Source organism: Centroberyx affinis, unplaced genomic scaffold, assembly GCF_046629955.1.
Source record: "Centroberyx affinis isolate AG114_WGS23_722 - 3 ecotype Tasmania unplaced genomic scaffold, CSIRO-AGI_Caff_v1 ptg002045l_1, whole genome shotgun sequence".
In the NCBI taxonomy this organism is placed as follows: domain Eukaryota; kingdom Metazoa; phylum Chordata; class Actinopteri; order Beryciformes; family Berycidae; genus Centroberyx; species Centroberyx affinis.
This window is the reverse complement of record NW_027280380.1, coordinates 192,697-220,617: the sequence shown is the minus strand read 5'-3', so window position 1 is coordinate 220,617 and position 27,921 is coordinate 192,697. Positions and strand designations below refer to the sequence as shown.

The following is a 27,921-nucleotide window of genomic DNA, read 5'->3' as shown; positions in this document are numbered from 1 at the left end:
TGTCACCATGTAATCTCTAGTATCTACACTGGAAAACCAGCACATGAGGGAGCCATGTCCATGTCGCTTTATAATGTGGTTAACGGATGCAAACTGGTCGCTGTGTTCCTCCTTTGGCTGGGTAAGGGTGAATTCCCTACTAAGGCACCAAAGCAAGGCGGCTACTGTAGCTAACCAGCTAGCTTAGTAGAGCAAACAAACGGCGTCAGGCAAGACAGAGACAAGACCGGGAAATTAGACGAGTTGGCCTTCAAAATAAAAGCGTAAATATTTTCACTTTAAAAAAGAATGTATTGCGTTGTAAATATTTTTTTTGGGGAGGAAACTCAATTGTATTTTCACTAATTGTATTCTTAGCTTTCGCTTTGGTGCTATGTTTTATTCAAAAGCGTTGCGAAATCGTGTATGTTCAGTTTTATTTTGTAAACAAAGACCGGAAGTTGCATTTTTTTTTACTCTGGCTGGCTTGAAATATGCCCAGCGCGGATGCAGGACAGGTGGCCCGTGGGTTTTGTAAACAAGAGGCTCAGTTTAAAGTTCAACGATGCATTTTGAGTAGTTTGAGTTTAGTCTACCTAACGTTACTTTCCGTATAGCTTACAATAATCTTTACAAAGCAAATAAATGATCCGGTTAAGGATCTGTGGAATGAGTTGCGCGTCTTGGACGAAAGTGCGCACAGGTTAAATCCCAGGGAAAGGATGAGAAGATGTGTATTGAATACCTATCCACAGATTATAATGGTGAAAGTGAAACCTATCAGTCATTCTTGTAAGTCTCTAATATGGCTAATTTATAGTGAAATATAGTGGAATTAAATGTAGGCTATTCCTCATTTTGCTTGGGACCCTCTGGAATCCCCTCAAGGAACAGTTACCATAGAGGATAGGGAGAATGATCCTTTTGAACCCTACTTTAAAAACTAGGGGTTTCAGTCTTGGGGGCAGTAGACTTAATGTCCAAATATCTTTGGGGGCAGTACCCATTCACCCTGCAATTTACCAAAACTTGTCCAGCATTTTGAAGAGTCCTGCCCTCAATCTTTTGAGTCACCAGCACCGATTATCAGAGTCAATTCCATCAAGCATCAACATTTATGATCCATGCAGGACAGCAGTTTAGTTTAGTGAAGCAATAGTGAAATTGAATTTTGCCTCATTTCACTGCCAGATTTGTGCTGCCAGACACAGGTTGGCTCAGTAGCTTGCAGCTGGCATAAACCTGAGGACTGCCTATGACTTTGCATTTCTTAAGTCTTATGGGAGACAAACACAAAACAAAAAGTTTTGTTTTTGCAAGACAATGCCAAATATTTCAGATCCTTCCCCAGGCACCACTACTATAGTGCAACCATACTTTACACCTGTTTTATTGATTAAAGAGACTAGGACAGGAATCCTCCACACCAACGACTTACCTTTTATTTTATTATAATATTGTTATCTCTTTCATGCCTTCTTCAGGCTTTCATGGTGGAGACAACAACACTGGTCACTCTCATGTAAGTGCTGCCCCCAGATTCTTGTGGTGATTATTCTGCATCATGAGGCTCAGCAGTGTGTCTGAGTTAACCAGACTCCCCCTGTCTCCCTGCAGGCAGCGGAGCAGCACCAGCGCACTACACACAGCCCTGTTGGTAAGTCTCGGATTACACTGCACATGGTTTGACATTTTGTCCAAATTGTTGTGCTGTACTATAATTGAAAAGTCGGTATAATCAAGGCCAGTAAATCACTTTAACAGTGTATTTGATTGAGGTTTGTATTTCCTTGCCAACCCTTTTTACTCAGAGGTTGCAGCCAGAAATAAAAGTAGCGCACAGTTGTAGAGAGTGTGGATAACAAGGTCAATTGGACACTAACATTTTTAAAAAAAAAAGGGAGTAGGAAGATTGGAAGCCAACCAAATGATCTTGAAATAAAGTTGGATTATCCAACTCTTAGTATGGCCTGTTAAACTTCTACCCTGCTGGTACTGCCTGCAGGACCATCATTACAAACACATGTTTCGCAGCCAAGTTTTGTTCAAGCCCTCAGAACTTTATTTTAAATTCTAGTCAAGATCCCAAGGAGACCAAATATGTCATGCTGAATTACAGGGACATGTGTATAAAATGGTGCACAAACATCTAGATTCTTTCAATTTGATGTAATGGTGCAGCCTTGGGTTTGGATATTTTACTCAGTATAAGTGTGCTATAGCTTCAATGAAGCATTGGAACGAGCAGACATTGACATTGTCGTACAGTATGGAATTTGTTTTGTTTTTTTTACTTTGAAGCTACTTAAGGGTGCAAGGGGTTAAGGAAATTTGATTGTGTGATTGTTCTGGCTATCTGTTGACATGTAGGGAAATTTAGAAAACTTGTGGTATTTCATTTTGATTGCAACAAATCCTTCTTTTTTAGCTTTCTCTATATGTCTTTACCTCTCCTCCCCATACCCCCCCTCCCTTCACATCACATCTTATTACTCTCAGGCTTGGAGCAGGTGGTGTTGGTGATCCAGAGTCAGAGGAACTCCTTCCACGCCCGGCGAGGTGGACAGAGGAAGGTGGAGATTCTGCAGCAGGCCGTCCAACTGGGACAGGTAACATTAGTAACATTAGTCATTAGTAAAAAAAAAAAATCTGTAGTTGCTATGAAGGGTCCGGGAAAACCAAACCCACATGATCTGAACCAAGACTAAAGTTTACTTTCATTTTGATGTTTCATTTGATTTTCTCTTTTATTGTTCATTTCATTCTATTTCTTTTTCTGCAGATGGAGGGAAGAAATTGGTCTTGGGGTTGGATTTAAAATGTAGGGGGGCCAGATGTTTTTCTATGAGTTAAAGAAAATAGCCTTTGTTTTGTTTGGCATATTTACGTGGTAAGTCATCTATTGCTGTGGTACAGCAGTGTTACCAATAGAGGTCCTCCTCACCATAGACCTCACCTGTCTGTGCTGAGGAGAAGCAAACTCTCCGTCCTCACACACACATTTCATAATGACCATGCCCCAGCAGGGTGCATGTTCATTTGGCTGTGAAAAGTAATTCGTTATGGACCTCAGTGAAATGAGGTGAGAATAACAGAGCAATAGACATACTGACCTAACAATAGTAAAGACAAAGAGATGTAGAATTGTTGATGTTGCTTTGATGGGAATGGGTAGAGTGAAGTGAAGAGATTTCTGAAGAGAGGGAAGATTGGAAGATAGATGGTTAATTGTCATTGTCATGCACTAGTTACTGATCCGTCCTTCAACCTTCATTTTCAGTTGAGAAATTATCCTTGACAGGAAACAAACATTAGGAGCGCTAATAGAAATGCTCATGGTAGAAGCCGATCAACAGGTGCTCTTTGGAATCAGCGCTACAAGAATGGATTAAACATCAAAGAGGGTCCAAGGCACTTCAAAGCCTTAATTTCACAATGGCAATTGAATAGTTAAAAACCGGCATGTTTCAGTCTTCATCAGACTGTGATCAAGGCGGGAAATTACCATTTTTATACCCACAGCGATTTGAGCAGACTCAGTCCTGTAAGAATATAATCTTCAAACATAACCCACAGAATATGTGAAACATCATTCCACTAATAGAAGCCATTATATGCATTGACAAGGTGTGTGCATAGAAAGAATATGTACAGGAAAAGCAATAATAATGTCTGAGCAATGTGCATCTAACATTAGTCAGGACCATATGCTTTGTAGGCCCACCAGTCAATCAGTTGAGCTCATAAAAATATGGAATAATCACTTTTCATTAAGTCCTGGATGTGAGGGTGACAATCCAATATGTTTCCCTTTGGAGAAGCTGCTGCAATCTGTGACCCCCTCTGATATGACAGCCTCAATAACCAAGGATTTAAGCTGCTTTCACATTGCAGTCTGTATAACACAAAGGTGGTGTTGCAGCTGCTAAAAGTATTTATCTCGTATGAATGATTTGCCGACAACAAGGTTGGGGCTGTGGTTGTAATTGCCACATCTATGATTACTTTTTTTGAAGTTGTGTTTTGTGGGCATGTCCGAATGGAGGTGGCTACACACTAGTATATCCCCGCTCTAGCTCCTGGCGGGTAAATAAAGGTAATTGAATTTAACTGAATAACAGAATAGAAGAAAATGACAAGCATGAAAAGGTGGCTGGCAATTTGTAGAATGAATTGAAAAGAGCCATTCACAGTGGAGGAGAGAAATGTGATGGATGTCACCGGTCGCATACATTTTGTCATTTGGTTGTTCTTTGTCTCTACTTTCAAAAAAAATCTTTGAGGATCTTGAGAAAACAAAAAAAAACAAAAAATAAGCAATAATGTTTCTACAATAGCATTCTTTTATAAGACGCACTCGCACAAAGACAGAGCTGCCCATCAATTCACCACATGGAACAACACTACTGTTAACAGATGAGAAGTTGTGTTAAATATGATAAAGCCCATATACAATGAAAACTGATGTATATACTATGAATATACCTGCTGCATCTTATGACAATACTGATGAGAATACAGTGAGTGTCATAATTAGCCCATTTGGTTGTGTGGCTGTGGGTCTCTGCATGTGTGTGTGTGTGTGTGTGTGTTGACAAGCTGTTTTGTGCTTGTGTGTTACGTGCGCAAGATAGACGAATACAGCAAGTAAAAGCTTACTCTAGATACAATATGTTGTTTATCACAGCTAGATAGACCTCGATTGTGGAGTGCTTTTGTGGATGAGGGCAGGTTGTGCGTCATGAGTTTTTGGACTGACGTGCATTCAGGTGTTTGTGTGCTGAAGGCGCACGTTAAAGGTGGGAAAGGTTCATACGCAGTGTCGTTCTGGCAGCCTGTTATATGACTGCCTGTCATCTGCCTGTTTTCTCATGAGGTACATTTGGTGATACTTTGGGATTTTGACATAACAGGTTTACTGACAGATTGAAATGGGTTTTCATAATTGAATTTAGCATTTGACGGACAACGACATGCAGGAGAAGCAACCTGAATGAGCGTAAAAATTTCACAATGATATTATGGCACGGTAAGGATTCATATTCAGACAGCTTTGGAAACTGTTTTGAACTGCTAAAATAAATATATTTAGGTCCGGATCTCACAAAACAATGCAGGTAGTGTTGAGGAACAGAGGACTCAGCTTGGGTTCGGAGTGTTTAACTTCTTTACTGCATATGAGCGCATTAAAGAAGCAGTCAGCAGTACAGAGTCAGAGCTTGTGTGACAAAGTAGGCTGCACAGACCCTTATGGAGAGGTGCAGCTGGATTTATACGCTGACACAAGGGCCAAGCTACCTGGCCTTGAAGCAGAGATAACTTGTAGCAGTAAAATGGTCCAAGCTGGAACAAAGAGAGACTGTGAGGTACAACTTCTGATGAGTGAACAGAAGAGTCAAGGATACGTGATTGTGTCTTAAAAGATTTCAGACATGATTATGATTCTAAAGGTGAAAGGTAAATTTTGCTCTTCCACAGTAGTAGCTATGGACGACTAGAGACGTTGCCTCGACTTTCATGTTGGCGCTGTATTTACAAGGGTTTTCAATGTCGGTGCAGGCCGTCATATCAACATCTATCCATCTATCATCCACCTTTACTGGGAAAGCTTCTTAAAGCTGATAGCCATTTTCTTACAACCATACACACACCTTAATCTGCTGTTGGCTGTTAGGAAAGTGCAGGCTTTTAATCAAACATAAAATGAAGAATCAAGAAGTACGTCATAGTCATAGTCATAGTCAATCATAGTCTTACTTGCTGAACATGAAAAAGATCTGCAGATTATGCTGAACATTGTTGCGGAATGGTGCTGGAAATGGAGACTAGTGGTAAATCAAGACAAAACACAAATAGTACATTTTAGACAAAAATCAAGGGAGAGAAGTTCAGTTGTTTTTAATTTTGGTTCAATAGTGCTGTCATATACTGATCAGTATAAATATCTTGGCTTGACGCTGGACGAGCACATGACATTTAAAGAAGCTGTCAGTGTTCTAGCTCAGTCAGCGGGTAGAGCACTGGGATCTGAACAAAGTTAAACAATGTGGTAATCTGGGATTCCATACTTATACACAACTCTATAATTCATGTGTGTGTCCTGTGTCTGACTATGCTTCTGGTGTTTGGGGTTTCCGTGAACATACAAGTTGCAACACTGTGCATCACAGAGCTATTCGATCTTTTTTGGGAGTCCATAAATTGACTTCATTTTTGGCCATTAGTGGAGATATGGGATGGGAATCTCCAAACATCAGGCATATAGGTCAAATGCTTCGGCTTTGGAATAGACTTGTGAAGATGTCTGATAAAAAGATATTTATTTGGGACATTTCGCATGATCATCCCTGGGTCAATGAGTTGAAATCCTTATTTTATTTGAACGATTTGTCATTCATTTTCCAGAACAGGTTACTTTGTGATATTCAGGAGATTAGGAGTAAAATGTTTCTCATGTATAAAGAAAAATGGTCTGTTGATATATGGTATAAACAAAAATTACGAACTTATTGTCTCATAAAGAGTAGCTACAGTGTAGAACCTTATGTGAAGTATAATTTAAACAAAAGACAAAGATCCCTATGCGCACAGTTACGTTCAGGAACATTACCATTAGCCCTAGAGACCGGCAGGTTTAATGCCACTCCAGAGGAGGACAGACTTTGTTTGTTGTGTGAGTTAGGTGAAATTGAGAATGAGGTTCATTTCTTGCTTTCCTGTCTACGAGGATGTAAGGGATGTACTTTTTAGTAAAATGTCCTCTATTTATATTGATTTCTTTGGGCTGGATGATTATGAAAAACTTGAGTTGTGCTTCAAGAAAGAAATCTTTTTTGTAGCAGATTTTATTTGCCAAGCTTGGGAGAGAAGGCAGAATATTTTGTTTAAGACCGAGCTGTATAATAATCTGTAATTTTGTAATGAAATGAAATGTAATGAAATGTCTGACCACTGCACTGTAACTTTGGTGTCTTGTAAACCCATGAGGGTTGGGCACTTTGTGTGCATGACACGGAAATAAAATAAAATCAGTCAAATCAATCAATCAATCAATCAAAAGTACAGCTGCCATGCTGCATCTACACAGCCTCATCTTCCAATTTCATCACACTGTCGTCTCATTTGGCCACTGCTCTCAGCTGGTCTCCCCCACTTCTCCCTTGGGTGACACTATTGAAATTAAAGGTTTAAAAAGCCAGGAAGCTTGGAATAATAAGCCTCAGCTGAATTCTGGATAAAGACTCCATGCACCACTGTGCATTGACCATGCAATATTTGAAATAATAAACAAGTGTACCAACAAGTATAGCCAAAATTAGCAGGGGAAACACCTTCTATTTACTGTTTCCTTCCTCCCTGGTTTATTTCCTATGCAACAAGTATGTAATGCATATAATGTAATGCAAGTCATTAGCTTTCCTTTGTGCACAAAACGCCTTGTTGAACCTAGAGCTCAGTAACTTGCTGCTCAATCTGTTTAGTTTTTCTTTGTTTACCTCCCTCCCCTCAGGTGCACACATTTGTCCTCAGCATAAATTATATTTATTAAAATGAAATGTTTCAGCAGACCTTGTTTTTTGCACTGTACTTTTCATATGATTATGAATGCAGGATGTGCTTTGATTAAATTAATATAAGGGTATATTGTAAAATTCAGCTGTTTTGATTCATCTAGGGAGTTCCAGTTGTTCTTCTTCTTCATGAACTGTCAGAGTATGAAGGGGATTGGAGTATCCTCCCTACTCTTCCTTAGTGAGTAACACACACACACACACGCACACACGCACACAGATGATAAACAAATGAATTAAATCAGATTAGATGAAACTTTAATGATGTCCCTGGCATCGCTATCCATAAAAGTAATAGGTTTCTTGTCATCTTTCCAGTCTCTCCGCCTACTTCAGCCAATCAGCATCCTGGTTTTTCTTCTTGGAGGAGGAAACTAGTGTCACACTGGCTGCTATGCTGCAGGTCCTTAATAGATACCATGCCCAAGATGTGAGACGTGCACACACACAAACACACACACACTTACACACACACTTACACACATGTTTGACAGGTAAACATCTTGTATATTCTGTATCAATACTGACTTTATTCTTCTGTGAGCCATTTGCACTCTTTGAATCTGTTTGTGATCGACCCTGTTGTTTTTACTGCTACATCGATACACAAATTAAACAAGAGACACTAAGAAAATAATAACAACTTTCCAGTCACATCACTTTCCAATTCTCAGGAATGGTTTTTGGGCAGGCGTCTCCATGACGACGAGGCCTCCATCATCCACCATTATGCCTTCTCTGAAGACCCCAGTTCCTTTGGTTACCCCGACCCCGCAGCAGGCTGGGCACTCAGCAAGCCTCTGCTCCAGAGGTGCGTGATGTGTGAGCATGTGTGTGTTGTGCATAACAGGGCCATCTGCAATATGTGGTAGCATGTATGTGTAAATACCACGCTTCTCTCTCTTTCTTCTCACTGTTTTTCTCTTTTATGTCTTTCAGACTCGCTGAGCGGACCCAACATGAGCCAATGAAATCAGATTTTACTATTGACTTGAAACACGAGGTACTTTGGAACTTCTTTCAGTAGTTTTTGTGTGTTTTTCACCCCTCTCCTCCCCGCCTGAGCGAAGTATAGCCATTAGACTCATCACTAGAATTCAACTCTGAACCTGGTAAAAGCTATTTTCTGCTCTACCGCCAGCTTTGTGTTCCAAATCTGCCTTGTACCTCCAAACAACTGTGCTGAAAAGTATCATTGGAGTCATCTTGCCTGCTGAGCTGAAATGTGGAGTGACATAATGATGACAGACAGTATTCCCCCTGTGACTGACTGGCCTTTTGGCAAAAGGCTCTATGATTTACTATGCCCAGACATACTGTAGCAGGTTTTGACAGCTCAATTATTGATGCACCAGCTCTGTGTATGACTGTGTGTGTGTGTGTGTGTGTGTGTGTTCGTGTGTGTCTAAGCCAGATATGTTAGAAATGTGAGAATTTTAGTGTTCAATTACCACATTTTTGCTCTGATTACTCAATTCACTTGCTTCGGTTAGGGCAGTCTTTCATCATTAATCAATCATTAATCTCACTCATTCTCCCAGTGTTCAATTCAATTACAAAAGCAATTGTAGACAAAGCTGTTGAGTCTGCATATCAGGCTAAAAGATGTCAGCAAAGTAAAAGAAAATAAAAAACAACACAAACAATTAAAAGACAGATTCCTGGGAAGAAACCCTCTGCAATAACCAATATATTCTCCTCTATGATGATTCTTATTAATGACAATGCATGATTCATTTTGGAGGAATACATAATGAGGATGTATGACTATCTGATGTTTTTAATTGCTTATATGCAGTCTTGCTTTTGAAGCCTGCCATCATCTGTCAAAGAGCCAAAGAAACAACAAGGACCATTACTGAATCAAGTGAATTTCTCTCCACATTTGCATGATGTAATGTTTTAAAATTAGTCAAAAATAAAAGATTCAAATAGATCAAAGGGCAAAGTAAAGTAAAGCAGGCAGTGTATGGTCAAAGTTTTAAAGTTTCCAAACTCAGCTCAGTCATTAATGTCACTCATTAAAATGCATGTGACTGATATAATTGAAAAGCAGTGAACCTCTTGAAATCCTCAACTGACTTAAGGGTTATACAGAATAATCCCTTTGCTCACTAAGTCACCATAGTCTGTGTGTGTGTGTGCGCGCGCGCGTGTCTGTGTGTGTGTGTGAGAGAGAGAGAGAGGAGAGAGAGAAGCGAGGGTTTGACTTAGTTCTTGTAGTATTATTTTCCTTACATTTCCTTACATACTTTCTCTCTCTTCTCTTTTTCTTTTGCTAGATTCTGAAATAAGTTTGTGACCCTTTCTTCAATACCTACGTTTTTGTGTTTTTAAAGAGAACTCCACTCTTTCATGTATATTTCTTGTTTGTCTACATCTGCCAAAATGTCCGCTTCTCCAAAAATGATTCAGTTTTTGTCCATGTGCTTTCTCTCTCTGCACCTGCAAGAGTAATTGTGGAGTCAACAGTCCTATCAAACCCCTGAATATATATTGTCATTTTGTGCTGTGGGACAGTACATTTTTTGTTGAAAAGTCTTTTTTTCCCCCTTAGAATTGTTTGTAGCAAGGGGACTTTGGATCCATCTCCAAACCTAACCTATAACCAAAATGACTTGTAGTACCTGCTGTGGTTCAAACATGGCAGTTATTTTGATATTTATATTTGGATATTTATATTTAGATGTTGACTGACTGATATTTGGCAGTTTGGGGTCAGCAGTAGTACACAGGGGATAATTTGTGATGCACGTTATAATTAAAAATGTTATAGCGTCTTAACATGCTAACATCTTAACCCCCATATATTGTGGGAGTAAGAGAAGATATTCCAAATCCCTGAATCTGACTACCACCCATTAGGCCTACATTTGTCTTATACTATACTTATATCTGTCTGTCTCCCTCTTTCAGATTGCTTTATATATTTGGGAGGAAGGAAATGGTCCAAAGCTGACAGCAGTTCCAGAGTTTTGTACACAGCAGAGAGACGACTGTGCTACCACATTTACAACTTACCTGCCCAACTGTGTATGTACAGCTTTCATTTATTTACTTTTACATGGCTACACTTGTGGGAAAATTACATGTAAACGACTAAAGTTTAAAGTGTGTGTGTGTGTGTGTGTGTGTGTGTGTGTGTGTGTGTTTGTTTTACGGCTATTATCCATCAACACCTGCAATACCTGTATGTGGTATCAACAGCACCTGCCAGTACTTGTAAACAGCAGTTGAATATTCAATTTTAGTAACATCTACAGACAGAATATAAAACTTGACAGCCAACAGGAACATGAAGTATTTTGTTGGTAAAAGCAATTATTGATTTGGAATTAATACACACATCTCCTTTTACAAAAACAGGCATGATTAGGTTTTGACTGATAGTTTACCTTTGTTTCTGACATTTGAGAAAGATGAAGAAAAAATTAGGAAGCTGAAGGCGATGGAATAGATGATTATCAAAACTTCAATCACATAATCAAGCCCAATTCCTGTATTTCATCTTACATCCCCAGCACTCATCACACTTATTTGAGATCACTGGGACTTGGTGGGGAGTCAAGCAGTGAATACATTGAGCAAGTTGCAGCTGCCATTAACATCTGCTGTAGAGGAATACAAATCAACCTGCCAAGCCGTGACTTTGTGCAAGGATGAGAGGGCAGACTGAGTCTCAAGGCAGAATTGAACCCAAGTAGCCAACACAGCGCTGAGGGAGGAGGAGGAGTCATTGCAACATTTGGACATCATGCATTGTTCAGTTAAGGCAGGTTGAGTTGGAACAAAGCAGATACAAAAGAGCAGTGTGCCACGGTGCAAATTGAGCTACTTATAAATGCTGAAGAAGAAAGCCAGCTTGTGAAAACCACAGCCATGAAAAAGTATAGCAAATGGACACGATGAGGCCTGTCAAGACATTTGGAATATGGAAGGGAAGTGGATCAAGTCTCTGTTTTGCTCAGTATATGATGTTCTGCCCACACTATTAAACCTCCACATGCGCGGGGCTTGCAAAGCCAGCACATAGTCTCTTCGTGCCAAACTGCTCAAAGGCATGGAAAATTCAAATGGTGACATGACTGAATACAGTGTCAGCTGGGAGTGGAAGCAAGTAGGAAAACAAAACAACTCATGCCAAGGTCCCTGCTTTGTCCATTTAACATTCACTTTATCTGCCTCCAATTCCGTAGTTCAGGAGGGAGTGTGGCAAAGGTGATGAGCAAAGGGATCCTGGGAGAGGCAAGCAGAACATCAGGATGCAGCCCACCGGTAGCCGGCACAAACCTCAGACTAGACATTGTCTTAGCGTGTGATCTTCATTCCACTGACATTGCTCTGGGAGCATAGAGGAGGTACAGGAACGTTTGCTCAAGAAATACCAGGGGCCAGATGTATGAAAGGCGTGTACGCATAAAAAGTCTGCTTTTGTGAGAGACGTGAGAGAGCGCATACCTCACTGCATACTCTGCAGTAGGCGTATGCAGATTTGAAGGGAGAATGGGCTGATTTTATGACTTGGCGACACGGAATGGCGAGGGAAAATTATGCAGAAAAGCATTAAAAATGTGATGTGTTTTTGCTGCGTATTACTGTTCTTTGTCCCAGTATAATAGTCCAATTATGTCCAAGTTTATAGTGACATTAACGTTCAGCTGGTCTGTCCTGTCCCAAGTTGAATAAGCAATTTTTTTTTCCTGCTGGTGTGATTCAGTATGTATTTATTGGTCAGCTCAAACTTTTCAATAATTTAGACAGAGAGTTATTTACAGTCTACCAGAATCAATTACATGTGTTTCAATCAGAAATAAATTGACCGTGTGTAACCATGCGCAAAGGCTACTTTGGAAGGCTACTACTAGAAGACATTGAGAAGTGTAGAACCAGCGTGTCTTAAGAGACCATGCTGATTTTTTGTCCCAGGATGCGTGTGACGCACTGGGGGGTGGAGAGAGCGCTGGGGTCCCCTCTTCTCCTCCAGTGGCTCCAGTTGGCCTCTCTCTTACAACCAGACTGCTTCTTTTTCATTTCATTCATCATCATCAGTTGATTGTAGCAGTGAGCAATAATAGTGCTTTCCATTTATGAATTTCCTTAATTATTTAGCAATTTGTAAAATTGTGCTGTTTTTGCATGTTTTTTTCTCTGTCATTTTCTTTGACATTTTGCCTAAATGAAGATGAACGAGACAATTTATATGCTAAACAAGATAATTATGGGCATTTTTATACATTTTGTCCATTTTCCTTACCCTGTGATTTATCATGAGAAACAGGTGTACTTAACATTTTAGTGGGGATTCTACGCAAACCTCCATACATCTGGCCCCAGGCCCTCGTCCTCCAGAGCCAAGAGAAGGAAAAGGAGCGCTTGTCACTTGCTGGTTGCAGAGTCTTTGCTTGACAGTCACTGTGGAGAGACCTGTGGCTGCTAAGCAACAAAGGACAGGCAAGGAAGAAGCTGTCACCTCATGTCAGCAAGCAGGCAGAAGCCGCATCTCGTTGGATCTGGCTGAAGAGGACCTGGCAGAGCCGAGCGGACGGGTCTTGTTTGAGTGATGGGTCGTGGGTGTAGTCACAGGATGCTGCCTCTTCCAATGAGCCCTCTAGGAGTGTTGGTGGCTTGTCAACAAGGGACCAAAGAAGGGAGAAGGTGACCACTGAAGAGACTAACGAAGACCCACTCAGCTCTGTCCCAGTTATGAGGGAAATGTGCCTTGAAGCTGGAGTAGCAATTTTAACACCACCTGGCTCAAAGAAGACGGGTAATATCGTACGTGTCACATGAGCCAGCAGGCATGACCCCTATCTTATTTTAGATAATAGTTTAGTGTTAATAATGTGGAAGAAAAATTAGGGGTTTTTGCTGTATATTCCGCAAGTGGAGCGCACAGAGAGAGCTACAAATGCCTGAGTCTAGTAAGGCTGTTGAAAAAACGTCAAGTCAAGACACTTTAAATGGGAATTCCCTACAAAAGTGTCATGATAAGTTATGGGATGTCTGGCCACTCCAATTGAAGTTATAGTCAGTATAGTAATGCAGCTGTGTGATTTTGTTTCACTTGATTTTACTTTGATGAAAGGACCTCATGTACCTAATTTTGCCATCCTGACTCAATTTCAAGCCCATTATATTGCATATACGCTGTGCCTCAGACTGTGTGTGTTTGTGTGATATATGCCTGTGTATTGGTGCTGGCTTACTTGTCATTGTACCATTGTGTACCATGCATAATATGTATTATACTTTTGATTGCAGATGGCTGTTGTTTCTCTCCCTCTCTGCTTTAGGGAGATCCAGTGAACAAGGAAGACGTATTTGTTGCTGTGAAAACTTGCCAAAAGTTCCACTCCCAGCGAGGTGTGTGTGCGTGTGTGTGTGTGTGTGTGTGTGTGTGTGTGTGTGTGTTATATATGCTAGTGTTGAGGGACATAGTTAATCGACTATTCAAACACTTTAATTCATTATAAAGTTTTAGATTTCGATTTTGTAAAGTCTTACATTTTGTGCATTAACAAGGCCCAGTGAAGTGAAATACCACATTTTACATTTTTGAGCTGTTGAGTAATGTAATGAACCATATGGTGAGTAGATGAAAAGCAAAAAAATTCACAAAAAGCACCAGCACAAAGCAACGCAAACAGCCGTGAATTGATCCTAGTAAATGTAGTGTAAATTGTTGATTACTCATGCTGCGCTTTGATTGAAAATGAAAGCTACAGCAGATATAGCTGGAAAAAATTGACTTAAAGCATATTTTGCTGCTTTTTTTTTACTGCCACTTACTCAAGCAATGAGTAGTCACTTGCTGTCCTTGACCATTTGGCTGGCTTACCAATGAGGTGCACACACCCACATATTTCACTTTTACCAGAGGCAAATAGAGCTGTGACTGAAACAGCTTAAAGCACATTTTTTATGCGATTAATTCACTTGATACAGTATTTACTGTGTCTAATTAGCTTTTAGGCTAAGGTAAATAAAGACATCAAATACTGCAAGTTCTTCTCTTTACAGTCAGAAGGAGGAAAACTTTTTAGCTGTTAAATCCTGAAATTACCGTGTTTCTGCATTTGTGTGCACATGAACTCGTGCGTCTTTGTGCGTAGGTGGGTTTTCCATTAAATTTGATCCCCAAAATAATGTACTGTGCCACCCTTAACTAGTCATTTGCATTTACTCTGCTGGCCATTTAGCACTACTTAGCCAGACAGGTGAAAGCTACCTGTTAAAATTCACCACCTCATGTAGCCTGTCTGCTTAAATTGCACCCATTTGCATAATTATCCACAACATTGTGTTTGTTTTTAACAGGGTCAAAATGAGCCAGCAGTTATAGACTGATTTTTTTTTTGTTTTTTTAGCAGTAAACAACATCAAAGTAAGAGAGAGCACCTATATAGCTTCACAGGTGAAAGAGAGCTCTATGATCCTGTTTACAACTTTGCAGTGCGTATGATGCTAAACCTTAAAAACTTATATACTACTGCTAAATACTGCTCTAAGTTAAATCAGTCGTCAGAATCAGCGACACGGCGAGCTGCCACTGCAGTGTGCCCCTTAGAATTTAATACATAAATTAGTGGTACTTGTTGGAGACTGAATGCATGGAGAGACGGTTCCATTTTTAGGGGATTAAAGGTCTTAGATGTTAAAAATTTAGGCATTATTTGAAAATTGTTATTATTTGGCTGATTCTTGTCCAGATTGACTTGTAATGAGTGAGCATGTAACTACTAGGCCACCCTGCCCCCCGGTCAGAGCTACTAGACATCTTCCACGGTTTGTTGATACAATCCTTTGGAGTTTACAGGTTTATGGCGGATATGGAGACGGTTGTGATTATCAGGTCTGACAGCTACCAGAAGGAGGTTTAATAACTGTGAACTGAACTACAGAGCTCCAGCTATGAAGTTCAGTAAGAATGCTATTTGAAATTCAGTTTTCTTCCCCCCTCCGTGTCTTTATATGTTTATCCTTCTCACCATTTCTCTCTGCCAGTGCCGGTGGTGAAGGCAACCTGGGAGAAAGATGCTGCGTTTCTGGAGTACTACAGTGATGTCACTGATACCTCCATACCCACAATCCATCTGGGAGTGCCCAACACTGAGAGAGGTTAGTTGATCAGCAGCAATGTTTATTGATTTTTATATCAGTAGTAACATGTGCTTTGATAGTAATAGATGCTAATCATGTATGAACATTGTCCAAATGGAAGATGGAGGCTCGCAGATTGCTTACTTACCTTTTTGGGCTGGGTTGTAAGCACATCACCATATATTGCATTGTGATTTAACATATTGCCAATTTAAAATTTGGAAGTGTGCCTGCCTGGAGGCACAGCCAGAACGGCGCAAACATCACTAGGGACACCTAGTCTTTTTATTGAAATTATGTATATTGTTCATGTTGTATCCAACTCATCCTCTGTTGTAAGTTGATGTGGGAAGTTGCTGGAACTAAGAAAGTATCAAAATGTCATGAATGCCAAATCTCCCCGCTGCATTTATGTGAGCTGCCAGACATCGTAATTGGAAAATTTGAATTAATGTGATAGCCAAGTTGCTGACATATGATGCCTGAGAATAGACATGCGTTTATGCAATGGGGCATGGAGGAAATGATTAACTCTGGGTGAAAATCCAACATGTGGATAGTGTTGGTATGGAGGTATGTGCTCTACTGAGTGCCATCTAGTTTAAAAGTATTTTAAAAGTGCTGCAGAGCCACTTTCTTGTCTTGCTGGACTATATTAAAAAGTTTACCTGAGAACAGAAAATGAAAAAGTATGAACCCCAGAATGGGATCAAGATAACCTCCACTGAATAAATGATCCATTAAATACCTAGAGGCATTGTGTCCAGTGTAGCAGCCCCTTTACGGATGCATCTGTAGGCATAGGTGTCATATACACTTGGGACATATTCCCATTACTTTTTGAAATGTCAGATTCTGTCCCCACCGCATTTTAAACCTTCTTTCAGCAATGTAATCGGCTGTGCCACGAATAGCCTCTCAGCAGATATGAATGAACCCTCACCGACGTTTTGTAGTTAGTTCCCATCGAGAAATCTGCCACAGATAATCTGTGGTTCTCTTGGATAGGCTTTGTGACAACCCCCGCCAAAAGGAATTAATTCAAGGTGTGACAAAGCAATTGCAGATTTAGCTGATTTGTGTGAGAAGTAAGTGACAGGAGCAACTCTGCAGTAACGCAGTAGAGCAAACCATATAAGAGACGCCAAAACTTGTCTATTTATTTTGCAGGTTGTGGAATCCATAGCGACAAAAATGACACAAAATAAATGTAGCCCATTCATTAAAGTAAGAATTTTGACAATACCGTTGTTGTTAGAAAGGCCAGCTGGCTTCCATTATTTCAACAACAAAGCGTAACAGAGGTAGAATACAACAAAGCAACATTTTTAATTGCGCTCTCCCGTCTTCCTCCCCCCTCAGCATTTTCTATTACGTGTGTTTGGACGCACAGCGCTTACAGTCATGCTGGATTCTTGTCGAGAGCGAATAGCATCCACTTAAGCCTTGTCAACCCACTTTGAATCTGAATTGCAGAAAAAGAAACAAAGAAGAAAGAGATGAAGAAAGAGACAAAGAAGAAAAAAAGATTATCTCCAAAAGACCAACAGAGGGTCTCTAAGCCCTTTGATAACACACCACTTCTATAAAAAAATACCATGAACTCTCCAACTGAGCTTCAGTGTGACTCACAAAGCATTAAGCTGTCGTCGCTCTCCAGTGGTTTGTGGATTGAAAATGCACCTGCAACTTTAATGGGGAATGCCTCTGTATTTCATGGTAGATTATGCCAAAATGGATAGATAAATATTAATAATGGTCTTAATCTGAGCTGCCAAATAATGGTTGGTTACCTGCCAAAGTGGGTGATATTCTATCTGTACATCTAGTTTACACACCCATTACTAAATCCAGCCTCCTTTTGGCAGTGATTAGGAGCTTTAGGATGCAATCAAAGTCACAATCAAAGTATTCCTGCAAAGGTACATTTCCCTGCATCTTACATTGTCGAAGAGTGGGAAACTATCTTAGCTGTTGTTAGTTCATCAAATCAAGTAGCATCAAAACTCTGAAGGCAAATGTGCACATCTTAGTAGTCGCATCAAGTTTATTTGTAGTGCTTTTAACAAACATGTTTGTCACCTGTCTTAAACAAGGAGGTTTGTCACCTGTCAAGTGCTTTACAGAAAGAGATAAAACAAGTACCTAAAAAACTCTAAGAAACAGAGCTTGTGTGTGTGTGTGTGTGTGTGTGTGTGTAAGAAACAAAAAGAGCTAAAACAAGAATGGTAGGAATAAGAGCTACAACAAGAACTTTGAAAACTCTAAGAAACAGAGCCAGAGCTTGTGTGTGTGTGTGTGTGTGTGTGAGTGTGTGTGCGAGCGTGCGTGCGTGCGTGTGTGTGTGTGTGTGTGAGTGTGTATGTGAATGTGAATGTCTGTGTCTGCCCACACTCACGTCTGTGAGTGGATATGAGAGACTCTCGGAGTAAAACCAGGCAGTCCACACAGGTGAAGAACTCAATTACCCAGTTTCCCCACGGGGATCATTAAAATTTCACCCAATCTAAGAAAGCAAATGACAGACTGCAGTTGAGAGTTGCGGTAGGTCATAGGCTGTGTACTGAGTCTGGACTTAAATACTGTTTTCCAGACAGGGGCAGAGGGAGGGAGCCTTAAAGGAGAAGGCTCTGCCCCCCAACTGCTTAATTTCATGCATGGAGTGGTAAGGAGTCTTGTATGCTGTGAAATGAGCTAGTTCAGACAGGACAATACAATTTTATTTGCAATGATCCCTGCATCTTATTTATCATGTGCTACATATTACTATGCTGTTATGCTGTATTACTGCAGCAGGGAGCTTTCCCAAGAGAAGAACCATACTGCCAACTTTCAACTGCCATCTCTATTTGTAAGAAATGGTTAAGCGATAGATAGATAGATAAATCGATAGATAGATAGATAGGTGGATAGATAGGTAGGTAGATAGATAGATAGATAGATAGATAGATAGATAGATAGATTTATTAAAGATCTGATAAAAGCACACAAAGCGATTTCTCAATTTAATATACACCTATACACATAGTTTTGTACTGTAGATTCATCAATATGATTTATTACAGATCTGTGTTTGGTTTTTTTTTCTACTTTTTTCTACAAACTTCTACAGCAAGTGCCACGCACGAAAATAAGCAATTACGTTATTTTGTCTTTGTTGTCCCATCCTATTTATCTCTTGTCAAATGCTTTCAGTTCACTCCACCCACTGTTCCCCACAATGCACACAAGCGCACAAGGCTCCGTTTACATAATGAAAAGAATCACAACTATGAATGAGAGCTAAACAAGGCTTTCTTGTCTTCGGATTTGATTCTTGTTTTTGTGAGAATGCAGTGGCCTTTATTACTGCGCCTGGCTGCCAATCAGAAGAGTCCAAGCAGTGGTGTAATTCCTGTAGTGCTTCTCTCAGTCATTTCCTCACCGTAATAATGTCAGGTTGAGCGGTTTTTAAACTCTAAGATAAGATGGATTACTGAATGATCAAAATATCTAGTGTAGGAAGGAGGTGGTGTGGTATTTTTCCTGGGTAATGCTTTAACAGCGGTCCAAAATGTTCCCTTTCTTAGGCCCATTTTGTTGTTTGGTGGTGTATTTTTCTTATTCCTGTTGATACCTGGCTGAACGTAGATGACTTGATATCACGTTGAGACATTTCCAGTGCATTGGTTTGATAGCAGAAACATTTTCAGTTGTCTTATCAGCCGTAAAAGGCAGGTCTGGGTGCGAATCCCTCAGAATCAAAGTGCAAGGAACCTGCAATTTTTGCACCGACGTCCCACAATCATACAGAAATCCATCTCAGAAGAGGCAGAGATATCAATTTCTCCACCGACAGTAGCTTCAATAGACCATAATTCAATGCAGCCACAAGACTGTGAGTTTTATATATATATATATATATCTGCCCGTACACCTACCTTTGACTGAAAGCAACAAGTTCATGTTCTCTGGAGGTTGTCGAAAGTGATTCTGAGAAATGTAGGAAACCACTAACTCAAGCAGAAGTAGACGAGGCAGGTTGAGGGAAAGTTGGTACACCAAAAAAAAGTAAATTACAGCACTTCGTCACTGAAATCCCATTCACTCTAAATAGTTGAACACCAAGTAGCTTCACCCAGGCCAAGGGATAAGTCACTGAAACAGAAAGCAAAATCACAAGTAACCACTTTCTTGAATAGCCAGAATAGCCATTAGAGCCCAGTTGCCCTCGGAGCAGAGCAGGCGATCTCCTCTGATTGCGCACATTGTCCCTCCATGCATCCCTTCCTCAAAATGAGCTGCTTGGCCTGTAGCTAGTGCACCCTTGAACAATATATCAATGGACAAGGGCAGAATATTAAAGCATAGGGCCATTATTTACACTTGATACGGCACTTCATTGTCCGGTCTGTCATCCTGTGCTTGTTAACTAACTTGATGGCCCTCTTCTTTTCTCTCAAGCCACCATATTTCTCATTACACCCTCCCTTAACCTTCCCTCTTTAGATTTTTTAATGCCTCCATCTCTGCTCTCACTCTCTAGTCTTAGACCGTCCTCTTTTCAGTCCCACCCCCATCTTCACACAGCGATAGCTTGATGTCATGTCATCAGTCAGCATTTAACTTTATACTGGCAGACACTTGAGTAAGCCTAGACTGATCAGGGTCATCAATTCAATCTCTCCCCAGTGAAATAATGCTGCAATGATGGGAAGTTGACAGGATATTGATTATTCTAAATTAAAAACTAACGATGAGTTATTGAGTTGTTGGTGTTAGAGCCAGGACCGGAGCCTCAGCCAAGCACATGGAGTATCTGCTCTCTGCCCCACAGCCTCAGACTGCTGAAAGCAGGGCTGGTCGATGATGCAGTAGAAATAGGAAGCCCGATGGCAGCTCCTCATGCTGTCCAGGTTAAAGTTGAATTCAGCCATCTGTTTCCTGGCTGATAGGAAATATCGCTATTCAAGGTTCAAGGGAGAGAGAGAGGGAAGAAGTCCTTAGTACTTATGAATTTTAGTATTCACACAACTTATAGTCAGCCCAGATTTGGTGGAATTAAAAACGAAGACAGGTGCTCCGAGGATGGAAAAGTGAATGTATGGACAGACAAAGCCAAGGGAGTGGAGCTGCAACATGGCAGTCACGATTAAGTCACTGCGCTCTCCAGATAGGAGGTAGCCTGGTTCCAGACTCCTGAATCGCATTTTCAGATTTTGTCAAGCGAGTCAGAGAGTCTGGTGTTTCCCTCGTCAAAGGCTTGTTCTCGCTCGGAGAAACAATCGAGCCAATCAGCGCCATTGCAGGCAGGACTAAAGGAGAGGACACCTACCAACATAAGAAATGTATCTATGCAGTATTCTTATATTCTTGTCTGAGATACCATTGGTCACAGTTAGGGTTGCAAAATTCCGGGAATTTTCAAAGTTGGAAACTTTCCATGGGAATTAACGGGAATTTATGGGAATAAACGGGAATAAACCAGGAATTTACTAAGTTGAAGGTATGCTCTTAATAGGGAACTTAAATATAGTTGGGGAAAATATATTTTAGCATAATCCTAACTAAAACAACCAGATATCATGCAAGTACAGTTGAATATCTATGCTATTCCTCAATCACATGCACATAGCACACTGCTTACTGCAGGGCTATTGAGACCACGCCCCCTACATGCAACTCAACATTCATGTTTTTGTTCTTCAATGAAAGAATTGATTGTTCAATAAAATATTTAACACTTGATAAAGTTCTACTTACAAATAAATCTGTTTTAATTGTATTATTTTGGATGGATGTCTGCTTATAACAAAACAAATATTTATGCTTGGATATGATACCTTTCCATTAAATTACCCTCAATTCCCAGTTAATTCCCAATAATTCCCATTAATTCCCATAAATTCCCATAAATTCCCATAATTCCCATGGAAAGTTTCCAATTTGAAATATTTCCAAAATTCCCCAGCTTAACTTCCCATGGAAATTTACCGGAAACTTTCCGGAAATTTACCGGAAATTTTCCACCCCTTTGCAACCCTAGTCACAGTGTGAGTCTGTGTTACTCATTCTCAGTGTACTTTGAAGTCCATTTATGCCACAGGGGGACAATTACACTGTCAAAGACACCTCCATCACTCCCCCCTGTCCATTCTTATCTCCTTCTCTCCTCTTCTTCTCAGGCTGATGGAAGTACACTGTCTGTCCTGTCCTCTATCCCATGTCTTTTTCCTCATTCTTTCGTATTTTTCCGCCTCTCTTTAACTCTCCGCTGTCTCGCTTTCACAAGCTGTGCTTTTGTTCACTTGCTCCCTTTTTCTCCTTTTAGTGCAGTGCCGCTCTCCTCATCTTACTCTGATTCCCAATCCTTATCTGCAGCTTTATATTCAAACCCCTTCCTCTTTTCCCTCTCTCTCTCCTTGGCAAAGAAGCCCCATTAACCTAATGCTCAGATCCATAATAGCACAGAGACTGTGATAAAGAATGGCTGCCCCTCTCCCTCCTTCTTCATTTTCTCCTCTCTTATTAATATCTACCCCATCACAATTTCTTATCCTCTCTATCATTCACCCCAGTTCCATTGTTCTGTTCCTTTTGTCTGTCTTGTCTTCCCTGTTTTGTGCAGTTTACTGAAGACTGTTGAGAGACTGTTCCTTTCTTCCTTTTTCCTTGACATGGACGTCTCATGGACTTTTCTAACCTCTCTGCACGACACTCTGTTTGTTTTGCAAGGAGTAAGAAAATGAATATCAAAGGATGGATTGTTTTAGGTGTGTGTGTGTGTGCGCGCGCGTGTGTTTGATCAGGCTTGGTTCTTGAGCGTCAAACATTCGTGGTGACCCAATGCTTAGTTGTCAGGAGGGTTTCCTCTGTTTGACTAGTAACAAGAATCGAAGAGCTTAATATGTTCAGAGTGAGAAAACTGAAAGAATGTGCGTCCACGTCTTAATCCTTCTGCTCCCATGCTGTGCTGTGCTTGTTGCTTTCCCTTTGGGGAAAATTGCCTTTTGCCTTCAAAATAGAGAGTATTAATGTTTATGTATGTCCATGATGGCAAGTTCTTGCTACAGGACACTTTATACTTAACACTTTCTTTTAAAGACATAATCAATGGAAAAGACAATTGGGTTTAAAGCTGGTGTAAATGTGCTAAAATAAATTTTAATAAATTGCCCATTCTCTCCCAACTCCATTCCCATTCAACGTTTGCCACACTTCTTATGGATGACAGCTCATCAGCTTATCACTAGCATGGGGTCTTGTGTTTTTTTTATCTTGCCAGTAGGGGGGCAAGTTTCTAGAAATAGGTTTTGTGGTTTGGCCCAGGTGTTTTCTAGGGCTCCCTGTTGAACTGCATATGTGTAAACTGTAGGGGTGCACCGATCGATCAGCCACCGATCATAATCGGCTGATAAACATTCCACATAGCTCATCATGATCGGTTTAAACTGCCCAATATCATGATCGGTTTAAACTGCCCAATAAAAAAACCCAAAAACATTCATTTGTGGGATCAGAAAAAAATCGGCAATCGGAATCGGCCCCAGAAAACCTGCTCAGTGCTCCTACCTGGCCTGTGGCACTAAGCTCTTGTAGACTTGACCCATTGCAGTTTTTCCTGTGCGTTATACTAAGTACCTGTTTCCTTTTTCAGTGCGGTTGTTGGAATGCTTTTTTGTGTGATTTAAATTGGTCGTGGAAGTGTTTTCAGAACGAGCAGATATATACCCCAGTTCCCCAGTTTCTTGAGAAGTTAATTGGTTCTACAACATTAGTTTGTTTGATATATGTTTATATCATGGCGATTATGGCGGGACATGAGGCAGCTCAAGTGCCTCTTGTTTTTATTTTGTCTCTACTTCATCTCTACAATTTAATATTGGTGGCCTACAAATTTTTACCTAACTACAAATTTTTTGAAAGACTCCATTAAATTAAGGTTTCCTTCTGCTTGAGATGAGTGAACAACATCGATACAGCTAATGAAAAATAATATTGCCTAGGTACTCAATTCTTGTCCTTGAGGTTCAGTGTCCTGCAGGTTTTTGTTCCTCCCTGGTGGTTATTGAATCACACCTGGAGTGATCACACAATCAGTTAAGATGAACAGTCATTTTCTCAGAGGTTTCCACGGTTTATGTACTGGAGACTACAGCGCTGCGGATGTGATGCATCATTCTCACAGTGAATCTTGGGGCTTCACATTCATTCTCATCCGTCAAGTCACCATCTGATGCATCCTCAGCTGCCAACTTCAGGGATCTTTATCCATCCTGCATCCTTGTGTTCTTTATTTTTGAATTGTGCTTTGGAAGTTAGATTATGTAAATGTTTCATGGAGGACTTACAAGAACACATATTGAAAAAGAGCCCTTTTTTCTCTACCTGGTACCAGGTGTGGGGGAAATGGGGATCAGGGAGGAACAAAAACCTGCAGGACACCAGAACTCGAAGACCAGAATTGAGTACCTAGGCAATATTGCATTATTCACCCATACGTGACCACATGCCAAGTTTGTAACTCACACTCCACTAGCTGTCAGTTGTATACTCTGAGGCATGGTGTTGTGAAAGAAATATCAGAGAATGGCACACAGCAGAGAATTGTGGGATAGACAGATCTCCCTCTCTCTGACACAAACACATTCTCATTTTCTATCTTCTTCAAGCTTTCTTTGTCTGTCTTTCTCTTCTGCAGGGCATTGTGGGAAGACACTTGCCATCTTGAGGCGGTTCCTGAGTGATGCTGTGCCAAAGGCTGACTGGCTGCTCATTGTTGATGATGATACACTCATCAGGTAAATGGGTGTGCCAGAGTTAGCTTCTGCTAACTCTGGAAAATTCTAGTGTATTTTAGTAATTGAATGCAACAAAAACATATTGTCAAATTCCACTTTTGATTGAAGTTGCAGTGATAAGCTTCACACAAACTAAAGAGGGAAATTCTGGAAATTCTTTCGACATTGCTTCTCTTTTATTGGTGTGATTTATTTAAAATAGACTGTGTCACCTTACAATACAGAAAAGACTGTAAATAGCTCTCACACTGTTTAAAACACTTTGAAAACTGTTTCAATTACCTAAAACAATTTGAATTTATGTGATAGTGTATTACTTTCACTTAGCTAGGACCTGGTTCTGGAAACAGTTTGAAAACCATTAGATAGCTTTGCAGACATGCTGTAATCTATATAAAATCATATTTTGTGTCTGCCTGAAAGTTAAGATAACTAATCACCAAAACTCACTCACCAAAACTGGCCTTTGGTCTTAAACAACAAAAATATATAATATAAATGGTAATGACTTTATCGACAGTAGTAATGTTAATAAAGTATATGTTATGATACACAGAAAGTCTTTCCTACTGCATATGCTATGGCCAATTTCTCATGTGCGTGTGTGTGTGTGTGCGTGCGTGTGTGTGTTTATCCCTCTGTCTGTTGATCTGTCCGTCTGTAGTTTGCCCAGGTTGCTGAGACTGCTGCGTTGTTATGACCCCGAGGAAGCAGTGAGCCTGGGGGAGAGATACGGCTACGGCTTGGTCCACAACGGATACAGCTACACCACAGGAGGAGGAGGGTGAGGCGGTGGGATGGAGGGAAAGTGGTGGTGGTGACATGGGGTGGGTGAGGAGGGGTGCAGTTTTGGCACAAGACAGACTGATGAAGAGGCAACACAGGCAGCGATGTATCTATGATCTCCATAAGGCCGTGATCGTAATAGAGGGAGCAAGAGCTCAAAGGGCGCAAAGGAGAGTTACATCATTCTCATGGCTGTGCAATTATCCAAGTAGCGTTTGCTAACCTGAAGTAACAAAAGGGATAACGTTGTTGAAAATAAAAATGAAGAATAAACAAATAGCTCGCTCAACTCCAAACTCTTCTCGTCCCGTTCAGGGTGCAGACTCTTGTGCATACAGATTCAAAAAGGGAGGGATGTCCGCACAACCAAATTAATCACAAAAGTTTATTTTGCGCAGCAAGCTAAAAATGAACACGTTTCAACACTAAGCCTTCATCAGCATTTCCCACAGCGTTTCCCCCGTCATCAGTGTTGAAACGCTGATGAAGGGGAAATGCTTAGTGCTGAAACGCGTTTGTTGCTTGCTGCTGTGCGTACAACAAACATTTGTAATTCATTTGGTTGTGTGGCCATCCCTCCTCCTTTTTTGAATCTGAAAATAAAAATGGACAAGAGAAAGTTAGTGAATGCTCATTCTGAAATGGAGGATGTAGCTAAAGTTAACGTTACATTACGGCGCGGTAAAAAAATGTTTCCTGTGCGATACCGGTTTATGGTGAACAACCACCAGTATGGGCAGGTAAAAATTATATTTCCTGAAATGTACTGATTTGGGCAGACGGGTCATGCAGTGACTAGGGAGATCCATAACGTTCCACATAATAATGTTGTTAATTTAGGTTTTATTTGTGAAGACCCTTTTAATTTAACTTACACTAATATGATGATATACTATGAATACTAACAATTTTGATTCTAAAGACAAATTCATACAGTAGTATCCATAAAGACTTTATGCCATGAGGAGTTATTCCATTTAAGAGTTTAAAAGTCTTTATCTATTGCATTTTTAAGGCATTGAATTCTGTGTGTGTGTGTTTGTGTGTGTGTGTGTGTGTGTGTGTGTGTGTGTGTGTGTGTGTGTGTGTGTGTAGGATGGTGCTCAGTAGGGTAGCAGTGTCCAGGCTAGTCTCCAGTGGCTGTAGCTGCTACAGTGATGATGCTCCTGATGACATGGTGCTGGGCATGTGTCTCACTTCGCTGGACGTCCCCATCACACACAGCCCACTGTTCCACCAGGTAGAGTAGAATACACACAAGTACACACGTTTGTATCAATATACAGTACTGTACAAAAGTCTTAGGCACCCTAGATGTTTTATAAAAAATTCTTATAAGTCTTAGATGTTTATTTGCTTTCTGCATTAGTGTGTCAGTAGACTGCTGTTTATTGTAAATTTTTGATATTCAGAAACTTTTCATTTCATTAGTTTTGAAAGCATCTTCATTTTATAGATTTCTTTGACATATGCCTAAGAGTTTTGCACAATACTGTACTTGTGAGGAAATTCACTGTCCGCTAACCCTAACCTCAAAGGAAAGTCTACCCTTGGATACCGTCAATCTTTTATGTCAATGCATTCTATAATCGTAGGGCCCCTAGCGCACTTGGGCATGACCAACTGTTTTTTGTTAATTTTGTGACCAGAGGTGCTGGTGCAGTGGTGGTGCACCTGTGGAGCAGTTATGGAAGGGGTTGGCTTAGGAAGTAGGTATGGTGGTACTGTGGTGGTGAATTAAAAAAAAAATAATAATAATTGTTTCAGGCCCGTCCAGCTGACTACTCCGGGGCTCTGCTCTCGCTGCAGCAGCCCATCTCCTTCCACAAGCACTGGAACACTGATCCTGTGGCCGTCTACACACACTGGCTGCAGGACACACACCCACGAGACGAACTCTAGGAAGGGTGTGTGTTATGTACAGTATGTGTGCGTACATGTGTGTTTGTGTGTTAGAGGTGTGACTTTACCCCCAAAACTGAATTTGAACAAAATCATGGTCCAAAGAAGTTTGTTTTATGTAGAAAAGTTTGTTTTAATTTAGTTGTAACTTGGGTAATAAATTAAGTGAATGAAATTAAAAAAGTGAGAATGATTACTACATGGTATTGGTGCAGAATTGCACCGACCAATCACTTCAGCTGCCAAATACAGAGAATGTATTGGTTTGTTTTGGTGATATTGGTGCAAGAATCAATCTTTCTTCTGTTATATTACATCTTGTACTAGTTTTTTTTATTTGGGATTTGAACATAGACGTCTTGTATCAAAGATGCAGGTCAACTCATGGCATTGCACAACACAGACAGAAACATAAAATGTATTTGTTATTTGTTTTGTTATTTGATCCCAGTAATATTATTTTATATCCTATGTTCACTTCAGATTTTGCATATGCCTGATGTGTAGCTTGTATGTGACGGTAAATACATTTTAAGTCATATTTTTCTTTAATGCTTTTTTAAAAAAATGCTCCATATGCTCCATTTACCACTAGGAATGTGATTGTGTAAATGGGTCTGAGCTGGTGGCACTAATGGAGACAGAGGAATTTTCAGTGTTGAATTTTATTTTTGACCAGTGAACATATTTGAAATAATGTGCCACTGTGAGTGTGTGTGTGTGTGTGTGTGTGTGTGTGTGAGTCTTGTATGTGTGCTTGTGCGTTGCTGAGTTCTTGATGTTTTCTTTTAATATTTCTTTAA

At 40.4% G+C, this 27,921-nt stretch overlaps 1 protein-coding gene across 1 annotated transcript; it reads left to right on the top strand.

Annotated features, from left to right (window-relative positions):
* Positions 1-27,118, top strand: b3glctb (beta 3-glucosyltransferase b). The gene is made up of 15 exons (XM_071531154.1): positions 1-121; positions 1,464-1,501; positions 1,597-1,636; positions 2,479-2,588; positions 7,655-7,731; positions 7,869-7,980; positions 8,225-8,361; positions 8,490-8,553; positions 10,467-10,583; positions 13,844-13,913; positions 15,555-15,668; positions 24,331-24,430; positions 25,095-25,214; positions 26,312-26,456; positions 26,984-27,118. Exons 1-15 carry the CDS (start codon positions 55-57, stop codon positions 27,116-27,118), a joined length of 1,446 nt encoding a protein of 481 aa, XP_071387255.1. The 5' UTR covers positions 1-54.
* Positions 27,119-27,921: the final 803 nt, after the last annotated feature.